The following is a 14708-nucleotide window of genomic DNA, read 5'->3' as shown; positions in this document are numbered from 1 at the left end:
TACATAGCTGGGGATACTTCTGAATGCCAATAACATTCCATGATTTTATTACCCTACATCTTACTGGGACTGTAAAAAATGCAGCTCAGTGGTATACCTTTCTCCATTTGAAGATCAAGAGCAATTAAGTTAGCTTTTCATAAACTGTGCTCTCTAGGAGTAATCACTAAGAAATTGAAAATTTCTTTTGATATATACTCTGCATCTATGTAAGTGGAACAGTCCTCGAGTATCTCACAGTAATCAGTCCTGTCTGTGCTTTTTTTTAAATATGGAAAAAGGAAAGGTTCCCAAAAAAGCTACTTTAACAGGGATACTGTACCCCACATTTATGCTAACTGGTATTTCTTGTACATTCTTATGTTACCTTGCGTATGTATGTTATACAACTGGTAAATCACTTCCATTTGCTTTTGTGAAAATTGAGGGACTGTTTCTGGTTTGTCACCAACTGAAAAAATTATACAAATGCTTCCAAGTTGCCTTTTTTGGAAGTTTTTTAAAATGAACAGAATATATCAGATCTTGCAATTTGAAAAGCAGCCTCTGGCAGTGAACAGACAGGTGACCAAATACGTCATCTTTGTTATTTATTTCTGTGAATCTGTGATTCCTTTTGCTTCATCTTGCTCTTGAGAAAGGAGAATATTAGCTAGTTGTAGACTTTCTTCTACCTTCATTATCTGAATATGTAGAGCAGTATTTTACTTTTGGCATATGTCAATAGACCTCTGTCAGGGAAGCAAAAGCTTAGAAATTAATGAAAAGGTCTTACAATTGATGGTTATAGAGCATTGTTTAGTTGTTAATGCCCCACACATGCTTTGGCATCTATTCATGTTTGCTTGTGACTTACAAATTAGCAAGTCCTCTGAAAAGGTGATTTTACTGTGGATTATGTCTTCATAGATATTTTAACCCATGCCCATTATTTTTTTTAAAGGAAATATATTTTGCAACTAGTTTTAGACTAAATATGTATTTTTTCTGTTACTTAGTACTCTTTTTATTCTATTCTGTTTCGTTGGTGCTTTCTAGTACCATTTGTACTGGACCAAAAAAAAAGAAAACATTTTTAGTAATAATGTTAAAGTATTTGATGCAAGATTGTGTTTAGGGATTTCACATGCTCACAGTAGGCTAAAAGAGATTTAACTTGCTGAAACTAACAAAAGAGATGGAAACTTAATATCTAAATGTGTGAGAAGAACACTTGTGCAGCTCCTGCTTTTTATGGAGTGTACAGGCTTGTTAACACTCTACTGTTTAAAATACTCAGCAGGAGTAATTTCAGATGGACAAAACCCGTTGTATGTAATCCCATCATCCTGCTGTAGGACTGGGTCTATATGTGAACTGTAGGGAGAAGCTGAGTTGACTTAGTTTAGTCTGGTGAAAAAGAAGCTTCAGGTAGCAACCTACAACTGTTTGAAGGACAAACTACTGTGGGGAAAAATTAAAAACTCAAAAACTGAAGAGTAACAGTAAGTCTGGGATGGCCTTTCCTGCATTACTGACATATCAATACAGTTTAAGTCCTAGCCAGAGTAGCACAGGAATTTATTTACATGTGCTGTCTCATCTTTCACTCATACTGCAAAGAAGCTACCTTTGAAAGCTGAGCTAAGTTCAGGTAACCCTACACTACAGCAGAGACAGTCACACAGACATTGTCACCCAAGTAATTTCAAATCAAATACAAGCATCTAATGCCCAGCTTTTACTTTTAAATATTGAGACTTCTTGAATGAAGATATATGCAGGGCTGCAGAACAGGCCTGGGGAAATGCTTACACCAGAACCCAACCAAACTCAAAAGTTGACAGTACAGTATTACAGGCAATAAAGTAAACAGGGACTTTGGATACAGATTATTGGTCCAAAAAGCAGGTTGTAAAGTGCGGGTCAGCACAAATTTCTTTGTCCAAGAGGGATTTTGTAACTAATTTACAAGGATCATATCTTAAGTCTTTTGAAGGCATGCAGAGTTTAACTCCAGAAAAAACCACATTTTGCTAAATTACAATACCAAGTGCTACACTTTATTCTGTGTATTCCTGTATGACCCCTCACTTCTCCTTTCTGATAAAGGGAGAGAGGGTTTCTTTGCTGTATTTGCTCTAATGTTGGCTTTTTGAGTCCTAGTTACTTGGTTTCGTGTTTTTGCCTGATATGAAATATTTGCAGCCCACAACTGATAAATTATTTTCTTTCTAAATTTGTAAACTTAAAAATATTTTGGAACTGCTTTAAATGATGTTTGCTTTGTTTTTCAGCCATTCTTATGTTGGCCCAGATTACAGCATCCAAAAGAACACTGGAAAAATTTCTCTAGAGCAAATCGATGCTGTAAGTTGTGTTTCTGGAGTTATATAGGATGTTGGAGTTATATAGGATGTTGAAGTATAACTTCTTAAATTCAAGTACTGTATGTACAAACAAAATAGAAAGACTTTATCTTCTTTTTATTCATATTGGCTTTGTAACTGTTGAATGAAACAGCATTAAAGTTCAAAATGGAGCAGAATTAACTGAGAATGCATCTAATCAGGATTCAGACTCAGAGTGAAGTTCACTCAGAGTGAAATGCTTAATTTGCTGTTTAATTTTGTGTACTTTCACAAATATCTAACGTAATTATAAGCAGAATTTAACAAAATTTTCTTATTTAACAATCTTGCAAACTATGATGTTTAGTTTATGATTGTGTTGCAGTATTAGTCTTTTCAATGCTGTTTTTTGATTTTTGACTTACAGGAGGGGTTTTGAAAACAAGGAAGTAAATAAAATGGAAGTAAAACATGGGATGTAAAACACCATGCATGAATTGTATAGAGACGATTAAAAACATAACTCCTTTATCTGAATTTTAGGAATTGTGTGTTTTCAGTGTCCATCTTAACCATGATAGTGTTTCTCTGGCAGTGAATGAAAATCCCCTCCCCTTCCCCAGTCCCCCAAAACTCTATCAAAGGCTGCTTCGCCATTCCAGATGCTAAAATAAAGCAGAGTCAAGAAATATTGTAATGCAAGTGTGGATATATTTTTCCTGATAGCAATTAAACCTGTGTTACTTTGTAGCTGGAGGCAATCTGATACTGCCACCTGTATTACTCTGTCCTCTGGATTTTGTTCTTGAGATGGTTATTGAATTGGATAGTTTATGGACTCACTTGTGTTATGAATTCAGTCCCAAGGCTCTCTGTACATGCATCTTTTCTTCCAGCCATTGGCATTTTCAAATGGAGCTAATTAATAATCACAGTAAACATATATCCTACAAATTAAATGATCAGTATGGCTTAAACAGAAATTCTTCTCTTGTCAGCTCTCTGTGAAGTCATTCCCTCTCTGCATGCGGCAGTTGCACAGAGCCCTCCGGGACAGCCACCACCTCCGTCACGGAGGCCGGATGCAGTACGGACTCTTCCTAAAAGGCATTGGCCTGACTCTGGAGCAGGCACTGGAATTTTGGAAGAAAGAATTTATCAGAGGAAAAGTGGATGCAGATAAGGTAATTCAACTAATGAAAGTATCTCAAACTTACCTCAATATGTGAATGTGGAGATGTAGTTAATGCGTACATTGTGCTACAGATTTAAGTAGGTGCTTTTTGAAGGAGATAATTGGGCAAAAGGTACAGTAATGTATTTTAAAGGTGGGAAGTTTTTTTTTTGCTCTCTTTGCTTGTGATTTTAGTCATTTTGTTGGGTATTCACCTGAACTATGGGTAAAAAAGGCAAGCCATAAAGAGGCTTTTTATAGATGAAGACTAGAAAAACCGTCCTACTAGGAAACAAGTGTCCTTTACAAAATACAGGTACTATGTAACTAAATTAATTCACAAGTGACCAAAACCAGTACTATCTGAAAGAAAAGGTTAGCCTTTTTTGTTGTTTATTAAAAAAATACTAATTGGACAGCGCTGTGTGAAGTAGTCTTGCCTCAGCAAATTTACAGTTGAAGAATGAAAGAAGCAGCTGGGGACAGAAGTCAGAAGAATATGTTCAAGGAAACAGTGAGAAATACTATTCAGTGCAATGGGAGGTATAACTGATATGTTAGTCATTAGTCTCACTCTTGCCAATATTTTTGAGAGTGTTGTGGGTGAGGAAGATGTAATGTCTAATTTTTGGAGGACTGTGAACTGCTCCTTATCTTGAACAGCTCAGGTACAATGAAGAAGGCTTCCTCTCTCATCCTTCTCTGCCTGGCCTGTGGTATGTGTTAGAGCACAGTTTCAGACCATATCTCAGTTTTGGGTGGAGTGTGATACTTCATATTTAATATTGTGAGATCTCAGCCTTCTGGAGTACTGTGAAATATTTTGGAGTGCTTGGTAGACAATCTTTTGTTACCTCAGGTTCTCTGGGCCATGGCTATTTATACAAGATACAGGGCAAAAAATAAAGTCAGCTAAAATGAATTCTGGTAGGTATGCCTCTTTCAAGACCCAGAAGATAGATCAACATGTCTGCAAATTTTTTGGGAAGGAGAAAGGGGTTTAAAGCTATGAATTGGATAAGAATCTAAACCTCTGTTTATCTAGTTTCTTAAGTGTGATACGATTTAAAAGGAGATAGGTAGTTTATTTAAAAAAAAACCCCTCAAAAATGCATTTTTTTCCAAAGGTCTTAAGAACATCTCTGAAGAGTGGCAATACATTTTGAAGTGGAATGCCAATTGATTACTAGTTGTATTGGGTTTATGTGGCCAGGTTTTGGTAGTGGATGGGGCTACAGGGTTAGGTTCTGCAAGAAGCTGCCAGAAGCTTCCCCCATTGTCCAACAGAGCCAATGCCAGCTGGCTCCAAGAGGGACCTGCTGCTGGCCAGGGCTGAGCCCATCAGGAGTGCTGGGTAGTACCTCTGGAATAAGATGTTCAAGAAAGGGGGGGAAAACAACACCTTCACAATAGCAGCTTCAGCCAGAGAGAGGAGAGTGAGAATACGTGAGAGCAACACAGCTCTGCAGACACCAAGGTCAGTGCAAAAGGAGGAGGAGGAGGTGCACCAGGTGTCGGAGCTGAGATTCCCCTGCAGCCCATGGTGCAGCCCATGGTGAGGCAGCTGTGCCCCTGCAGCCCATGGAGGACCAAGGTGGAAAAGAGATCCTCCTGCAGCCCATGGAGGACCTCATGCCAGAGCAGAGGGATGCCTGAAACAGGCTATGACCCAGTAGGGAGCCCATGCTGGAACAGGCTCCTGGCAGGACCTGTGGCCCCATGGAGAGAGAAGCCCACACTGGAGCAGGTTTGCTGGCAGGATTTGTGACCCCACAGGGACTCACACTGGAGCAGGCTGTTCCTGAAGGACTGCTCACCATGGAAGAGACTATATTGGAGCAATTTGTGAAGAACTGCAGCCTGTGGGAAGATTCAACATTGGAGAAGTTCATGGAGGACTGTTTCCTGTGGGAGGGAGTCCACTCTGGAGCAGGGGAAGAGTAAGGAGTCCTCCCCCGGAAAATGAAGGAGCGGCAGAAATGTGTGGTGAACTCCCATTTCCTGTCTGCCTGCACCACCTGTGGAAAGAGGTAGCGAAAACCAGAAGTCAAACCTGGAAGTCAGGAGGGATGAGGGGAAGGTGTTTTAAGATTTATTTTTATTTCTCATTTCCCTCCTCTGATTTGATTGGTAAGAAATTAGTGTTCCCAAGTCGAGTCTGTTTCGCCTGTGACAGTAACTGGTGGCTGATCCCTCCCTGTCATTATCTTGACCCATGAGTCCTTTGTTGTATTTTCTCTCCCCAGCCCACCTGAGGAGGGGAGTGAGAGAGAGACTTGGGTGGGCACCTGACATCCAATAAGGGTCAACTCACAAGACTAATTGAATTCAGGAAAATCCAGAATTTTCAGTTGCCATATCTTGTGCTTAAAGGAACTGAAAGAATAAAAACAAGCTATTACAGTATAACAGTAGCAGTATAAAGACAGACATTTGTTATTTCTGTTTTCAAAAAATATTGGGAGAACACATCTGATTCCACCTACTTGTGCTTTGACCAAATATGTACATGCACATGTATGAAGACATGTATGCACCTTGGATCCTCTTTTCAATCACAGGGTTATGACTTCCTACTATAGCATCTCTGTTGATAGGCCCTAGAAAGAAATGAAGTTTTATCATCCTGTGTTTAGCTTCAAGAGTTAGAAAGCATATTGTGAATCAAACAAGGAGTTTGGTTACTGCATTTTTCACAAGGAAGCTGTTACTTCCATGTAATTTTGGTCCTTTTCAAGTTCTAGATAACCAGCTTCAAACTGGGATAAAAAAGAAAACTAATTTTTCATGCCTCTAACTGAGGCTGGTGGCCCGTGATTTTTCACAGTAGTGTCATACAATGTTTAATGTCCTGAAAAAAGGAAGATTAATACAATTCTTATTGCTATTTTCTTCATTTGACATTTTTATTTTCTGGCATTCATGCCATTGTTCCTTTCCTGTAGAGTGGAGATAATTAATTACACTGTTTCATTTTACTGGAGCATTGTGAAGATATATGCATGATACTTCGTAAAGATTAAGGTTAATGATGTATTACCTACTGACCCTTTTATTGCAAAGAGGGAGTGTTCAATTTGCTGGAAATTGTTATGATTTCAAAATTGTTTGTTCATTTTTGTCTTTAATAGCTGCAACATCTATGCCAATTCTCAGTCCTAAGAATTCTTGGCACACAACTTGAGCCTTCAGCAGGAAGGAAGTTACCATGAGCACATTAGCAGCGAACTGGCTAAGCACGGTCTCCAGGCTGAGCATAGGCACATGGACAATTTGCACCAAAAAGAACTCCTCCTGTGCTCCGAGTAACTGATTCATGCATACCTTAGGGCTTACTGACAAAAACACTGTAGAAAGTTTTAAAGAAATTATATTTTACCTTTAGAGAGGAATCTGTGAAGTATGAATGAGGTGTGAAACCATGTAGTCAGTGGGAAAAAAAATCAAGTAACACCTACAAAGAAAGTGCTGAAACTGGTGGAGATGCTCTCTTGGTGGGCTGGGGGGGGAGTGGTCATGTATTGGCTTGTTCACAACAAGGTCAAATGCAGAATGGAAAATAAAACATTATCTAATTTAGGCACTGCAATTAAAATTACTCTGCAAATTGCTAGGTTAAGAGTGCCTAAATGGTAAATTGTTGTTGTTCAGATGAAAGGATCAGCTGCCAAATAGGAGTAGATGCATTACTTCTGACTGAATGGTTGTGCCAGTTGGCTTTATAACTTCAGTGTTATTTTAAGACCGTTTTGTTTTTTCTATAAATTGTAATCTTACTCTAAACAGACACTGATTCTCATAGAATCTTTCACTATTCTTGCTTAAAAAGTAGCTCCTGACCCTGTCAAAAAAAAAAGGGAGGGGAAAGATGTATCTCCAGTGTGATTTAAAAATACACAATGGTAATAAGATGACAAGATAAATTACATAATTAGAGTACGGATTGAAAAATGCTTTCATAGTTATAAATAAAGTCCTCTAACAGAGATCATTGAAGTGGAAATTGTTACTGTTTTCAGATACTTTTGTATGATTAGCCTGTGAACGTGAAAAGGAGGAGTTGAAAAATAATGCAGTGTTTTGAACAAAAGAAAGAAGGAATGCAGAATCAGTTTCTTTAAGGTGTTATTCAGTTACATGTTTAGTTAATAGCCTGGATCTGAGGTTTTGATACAGACAGAAGGCTTTAAGGTAGCCCATCACTTTTTGCTTTCCTTTGCTACATATACTTGTGATACATGTTCTTTTTCTTAGCAGTAATAGATGTATGGTGGTACAAAATGCCCTCTTCTAGTACTCTGATTTTTTACCTTTTTGTGCAGAAGTAACAGTTGCTAGTTACACACTTCTGTGTTGAAAAGTAATTCCTTTGGTACTGCAGTTTGATATTGCACTAGTTTTTATTATTGTTGCATATGCTGTTGAAAGCACATCTTAAAACTGTGCAGGAGTGTGGGGGTTTATTTATTTATTCAGTAACTCTCCAAAACTGAAGTATTACTATATTTACCAAATTTTCCTTGTGACAAAATAACTTTCCTGTCCTTGTGACTTCTTGCAGAAAGTGAGACATGGCTCTTTAGTCCATGTTCTAGGACTCTTCCCTCAGAGACATGGTGGCACTCAGGCTAGCAAAGCCTCTTACTCATCCCGAGTCAGTCTTCCAGATTAATTCACTATAGTTTCATAGGGCATGTGGTTTTCTATCATGGCTGATCACCAATGGGAAGGAGCAGGTTGTTTTCTAGTTGTCGGAGTATGCCTCTTCATCCCTTCCTGCTAGTGGAGGTCCTCACGACAGATGTTTCACTGGAAGAAGGAAAAGGAAAGTTTACTCAAATTCAACCTTGCTCAGAGTCTGTTGTTGGTAAAGAAGCAAACCCTTAAGATTGAAGCTTTTGAAATTCAGGAGATTATTAATATATTATGTTTCTTCCACACATGGTGATCCTGTGGAAGCTGAGTACAGATAATGTGACAGCCATATAGTGCATCAATATGCAAAGGAATATGTCTCTGACTCTGTTAAAAAAACATTCCAATGAGATAGTTCCAGTGACTTTATTTTCCTGGCTTTTTGATTTCTTTTCCAAATGATCTTAGGAGATTCTTGAGTCTGGATTCAAGAGTGAGCCTTTACCTTGATTGCAAACAGCTGGTGATGAATGTTTCTACCAAGGCCAAACAGAAATTCCATGACTAGGGACCTCCTGAGGTCCTTTCCAGCCTGAATTACCCCGTGATTCTGCAAACTGGGCTGAATCCAGGTAGAAGCACATGTTTGTGAGAGCGAGCCGCTAGAGGGAGACAAGATAGTACGGAATAAACAAATGTAATGTATAGATGTAAATTAGAAGTGTTTATGCTCTAATGCTTTGTAAGTCTATGCAATTATATTTTTTACAAAGCCCTGTGTATCTAAAGTAAAATAGAAGTAGGCACTTGGCAATCTTCAGGTCAGTGCTTTTAAGCACATACAACTATGCCCAGTGCAATTTATAATGCATGGATGATGTGGTGGTTCTTTAAAACAACCTCCACCTGCTCAAATCCTCATGAATATTTTCTCTGTCAGTCAGTTGGTTACGTTCGGTTTTGGTATTTTACTGTCTCATTTCTTAGAGATTTGAGGGTGGTTTTGCTCTTAGATTTATTTTTTTTCTTACTTGGCCCCTTTATATTGGGTATTGCTGTCTACTATTTTAGGAACATTTCGATTAATAAATCAGAAAAGGATCTTTATTCTGTTACATTTTTAATTATAATTCTCTAATTTAATGTTATCTGCTATTCTTATTCTTGAATTATTTAAACTTAACAAATCTGCAGGCTAGAGTGACATTTTGGACAGCAAACCACAATATTTAACATCTAAGAGATAAAGAAAAAATTGAAATTCCTCTGTTAAAATTTCATTTAAAAAAAAAATTACATCAGTAGTACTGTAATGTAAATAGGTGGCCAGGTTTGAATTCTCCTGAGATGTATAAAGACTAAAACAGAACTTCAAGAAAATGTTGTTTTCTCTTCTAGGACATATGAAACAAAATTGTAATAAAAGTGCAGCATATAGTAGCAGTAAGATCTTATTTCCTGAATTCTGTAGCAGTGGAGGACTATGTCATGGTAACAAAACGTTGATATAGTAAAGAATATTGTTGTTGCTTTCATTGGTTATCAGGGGTCAAGATATTCACATTATTGATTAAATTGTATTTTTGTGTTAAACTTACCATAAAATCAAAAAGATCTTTTCCTTCCACCAATGATTGTAAAAATTAGCTTCAGTAGAACCACTTACTATCTGTATTTGTCTTGGACAATTTGGAATTTATGATTTCATACTCTAGTTATAGTGAAATATAACAAGTGAGTCTTAAAGATTTTGAGTGAATAATTTTTGTTGTGTTTTGGCAAAATTGCATTACATTCATAAAATTATTATATGTTGAATATGTTATACTTACGTAGTAGAAAGTAAAAACACTGTTATGGTATGTTTCAAAATGTGTTTTGTATTCTACAAAGTTAGCTCTTGAAATTTCTTTAATAGCAGGCTAAAAGTGATTTAATTGTCAGAAGAAACAAGAAAATGCATTTTTCATTTGCACAACTCATTTTTATTCCCAAACGTACTGTTTAATTTGCATTAAACCTTTTCTTTTAATGCAAGTTCAAAGAAAAATATAGTAATGTGCAATTGTTAGGGGTGTTTCAAGACAGTAGGTGGTCCAAGGCTTACATCCTAGGCATGTAGCTTGAAGTAAAAATTAATATTTAATTTGAATTTTAACCCCAAAGGCTAAAGAAAAGCGCCAGGTAAAGAAAAGAAGGACAAGTCTATGAAATCAGAGTATTTGTGCACAACTGTGAAGTGATTCAACCAAGATGTTGAGTTATATGTTGAGATGGTTGTTAGGAACTGAACAGCCTCTGAGACAGTGATACACTGAACACGAAGTTAAAACGTTAGTCATGTTAGTTTCCAGAAATCAGCTTAATATCAGTGAGTCAAACATCAGGAGATCTACTCCTTTCGTACAACTTCCTCAGTGTTTTATTTTCCACACAAATTGAAGCCTGGAGGAGAACAGGTGTGTTGTTCAAATGGGACATAACTGTTTTTGAAGGTGATATTCACATGAAGACAGGTGGCTCCTGAGATCAATTAGCTGCCTTGATCTTGGCTGAAGAGAATAGTCTGGAGGCCCTTTTGTATTTTAATAAGCAATATGCAGAAGAGGCGTTTTGAGTGAATTTGTTTCATAGTAAAAATTTATACAACTAGGCATGAGAATGAAAAGCATGACTTCAAGCTATAAATGCATGGATTGCTGGTGTTACATTTGAGTCGAGCTGAATTAGTAGTATTCTTGTTGGTTGTATCTGGAAAAAGATTTTGTTTTATTTTCCTTTGGCTGTAGTAGTTTACTAATAAGCAGTGAGGAGCTAGATGTAAATAACTGAAAATCCTGAGAACTTATGTTGTGGGCAGCTATTTTTCTTCACCATTTGGTTCCATATGAATGGTTGGAGCTGAGCCTGACAACTATGATTTTCTTGCAAAACCTCTGTGATCTGGCCATTAAGTTTAGAATCATAGAAACATAATATCCTTCTTTAGCTGAATGGAAATAAGCTTCAATGGCCATTAAAATTAGGTTGGTTTTGGCTTTATGGCTATCACAGTATGTGTGCTAAGTCTGTGCAAGATTCTTGCTGTCATATATTGTTACTTAAAGTTGTGTTTTGTAGGTGGGAATTTGTCCTTTGTGTCCTTCATGTCTTGTGTGTGCTGTGCATATTTGCTTGTGCTTGCTAGCATTCTTTTCCCTTCTCTTGTGGAGTGCTTCAGAATTTTGAAAGATCATCTGAGTTCTGTTGGTGTTACTGACACACTGATCTGCATGGTTTGCTTTTGTCAATTTGTTTTGTGTGCCTATTGACTACAGCAGTAGGAAGGATTCTGGAATGGATTCTGGAACAGAGAGGACTGAGAAAGCACGCTCACAGGGGTTGCATTTGATTGTATGCCAAGAAGGAGGGTACTTAGGGACATGGCTTAGTGGTGGATTTGGCAGTGCTAGGTTTACGGTTGGACTCAATCTTAAAGGTCTTTTCTAACATAAATGATTCTATCTTTCTGTGATCGTACTTGAATAACTTCTTGCAGAATCCTGTTAAATTCTGCCAAATCATAGGAAGGAACTGGGATAAGATTCCTTACTTGCTGTATCAAAAGTAGAGATGATTAGCAATGCCTGTAAAGATATAACCATGGCTAGAGGGAAGTCCCTATTAGCATTGTCAGTGTTACTTGTGTTTAGTCTTGTGTACACAGTGATTCTAGAAAGACTGCAGAAAATTAGCTCATCTAATCAGAGCTAGAGATAGCTGTGTGCTTCCTGTTTAATTAGGCATCGTGAGATCAAATCAAAATTGTTTAAAGTTGTTTGCATCAGATAATGATTTTTATTAGGACTTAGATATAAATAATAGTATGAAATTGCTGTCATTAAAATAACATGCCATGTTGCATTTGTGGATGTTGCTGCCTGGTATGATTTATAGTACAAGTTTTACAAAGCAGTTGGTACCATTTCTGCTTTCTTGATGGATAAAAAATTCTGACTTTGCTGCAAAGAGATTTACCAGTAACATCTACATTGTTCACAGTCCTCACACAAATATGTGCAAGTTTGTAGGTATTGCTGCTCTAACCTCTTCACTAAACAAAAAATACAGACTTGTTCTGTGGCTGTTTCTCTCGTATAGTTTGTTTTACTTTTGGTTCCAAATTAAATAAACTTTTGGTTCCAAATTAAATAAACAATACACATCATAATTCCAGTTGACAAATAAGAAGTCAGATGGTGAAAAATGAGATGTGAATATAAGATTAGGTGTTCCACTTATTTAAGGAAAGTAAGATGAAAGTAATTTTCTTTTCACCATTTCTGCCCATGTGCTATATATGTAACCATCACTGAAAAGGTACTGTTAACTTACAGCTTAATGTAAACAGAAATATATAAATAAACATGCAGATCCCTTCCAATGGTAGATGCTGCACCAGTTCCTTTTGTCAGGGGAATAATCTGTAACTTCACTTGGTACTGTTTGCCTTCAGTTTGTATTATAATTTGCTTTTTGACTGACACATTGGAAGTTATGAGCACTAGAAGGAATAAAAACAAAGGAAACCCTTACTTTTTTACCTTTTACTTGTAAGAATTTATTTTACTTTAAACAATGTTGCCTGACCTTTTAAACCCAAGGTGCTTACAGGTTTGTCCGTGAAGTTCAGGATGCTAAGGAGGAAGTGTCTTTGGGACATAATTATGTTTTAATTATGCCCTGTAGCTAATGTAGATGCATATTAAACTCAACCATATTTCTGTGTATTTCCCTCTGAAACTTCCTTTTCTCAAGCCTTAACTTAAAAATCGGTATATCAGTGTCTCTTAGAGTTATCTAAGCTTAGGAATATTGACAAAAATCTGTTCCACTTTCATTTTATAACTTTTTTTCATAAGACAGTATTTTTGTTACAGAAACTTCTAATTAAAGAACGACTAGTTTTTGCATAATAGATTCAAAGTCTTAAAGCAGTATTTCTTAAATGAAATGGACCTGGTATAAACCCATTATTTTTTGCTATATTTTTGTTTCATGGGTGTTATTCCAATGGACCCCAACTGAAGATGAGGTACTAGAAAACATTGAAGAGTATTAGACTGTGTAATATACTTGAAGGCTAGAGTGTGCACTTAAATATTTGAGGAATCACAGTAATACGTGATGGTAAAAATGTGTGCTCTTTCACTCCAAACTCAATCCCTTTTCCGGTTTTCCCAATTATCCTAGTTAAAGCTGAAACTCTGCAGTCTTTGTTGTGATGCCCAAGTTATGGTGGCATTTGCCTATGATTATGCAGTTTAAAGTGCTTTAATTTGTTCAGCATTTTTTACCCTGTTAAAAATGTATGATTTTCAGTTTTCATCTTCTGAATTACATTAAAAGGGAGCATTTTGGGCCATTTTTTAGCCTGTAACATGTCTTAGGGATAGAGAAGGGCTCTAGCTATAATCTCTCTTCCAGGACATTAACAGTGATGGCATAGTTTTAGTGATGTTTAACTGTGCTAGCTACCATAAAAAGAAACAGGATCACTTTTTGTAGTTGTTACATATTAGACACAGAAATCTGTATTTAATAATCTAATGTATGAGCTGGTTGTGATATGGTTCTTGCAGTGAAGAGAGTGAAAGCAATAATTATCTTTCCTGTACTGAAACTAATTTAGATCAGAATCTGCTCTCTTATGGCTTGCTTTATTCTCAGCAACACACACTGCTGTTGATATTCCATGATGTAGTGTCTTTTTAGAACTGCATGTATAAAAATGAATATTGAAGCCAGACCTTTAATTTTCTAAGATTCGTTTTGTAGTTTTGAACCACTTGTCAGTCTTGCACTTCATTATCAGTGTAGATGGACTGTACTTGTCAGAAGAGGTTTCTGTTTTATTGGCCCTCACAGCAGCAGCAAGAAAGTCATTCCATGACATTTTAAGAAAAGTAATAGATGGATTTGCCTATCTGGCTGATACATTTCTAAGTTTAGGGATTTTGAAGTATCTGAGTGTTGCTAAATATAGAGCTTTTAGCAGACTCTTTTGAATACCTTCTTAACCATGCAGCTGCCTCTAACCATCTGCTGCACACACCACTGGTAATGTATTTAAGCTCTTTGGCTATTTACCCCAAGTTCTGAGACAGGTTAGAGGTTTTTGAGATGCAAATCTTTTCATCCGTATCTTTTTACTACCTTCCAGGACAAGCTGAATGACACAGCAGGTCTCTTCCAGTTGTGTTCCTGTTCTTTTTGAACAGAAAAGTTTTGATAGAAATTTTTTTAATCTTGGTACTCTTAGTTGAAATAATACTTTAAAATTATTTTATCAAACATTCAGGTATCCTGTAATTGTATAAACTGTTTTCAAAAACAAGCCCCATAATTCTGAATACTTTCGTTTGATAATGTCCATGTAGTTTGTGTAACATCATATACATGTTATATTCAGTCTATATTCAGCCAGTAAATCGTGGCTGTATTTCATATTCAGTCATCCAGAAAAGCAGCATGTTGTATCAAATGTGCTGATATATCACAATAGGCACGATGTAAATAAAAATGTACTT

At 36.8% G+C, this 14708-nt stretch overlaps 1 protein-coding gene across 1 annotated transcript in view; it reads left to right on the top strand.

Moving 5' to 3' along the window:
- Nucleotides 1–14708, top strand: part of PRIM2 (DNA primase subunit 2) — a 102559-nt gene that overhangs the window by 65163 nt on the left and 22688 nt on the right. The window contains exons 9-10 of the mRNA XM_039569462.1: nt 2277–2349; nt 3329–3514. Coding sequence (XP_039425396.1) covers nt 2277–2349; nt 3329–3514 — 259 coding nt within the window. The remainder of the gene's footprint in view (nt 1–2276; nt 2350–3328; nt 3515–14708) is intronic.

Source organism: Corvus cornix, chromosome 3, assembly GCF_000738735.6.
Source record: "Corvus cornix cornix isolate S_Up_H32 chromosome 3, ASM73873v5, whole genome shotgun sequence".
In the NCBI taxonomy this organism is placed as follows: Eukaryota; Metazoa; Chordata; class Aves; order Passeriformes; family Corvidae; genus Corvus; species Corvus cornix.
The sequence above is the reverse complement of the archived record's forward strand: the minus strand, read 5'-3'. Positions and strand labels throughout refer to the sequence as shown.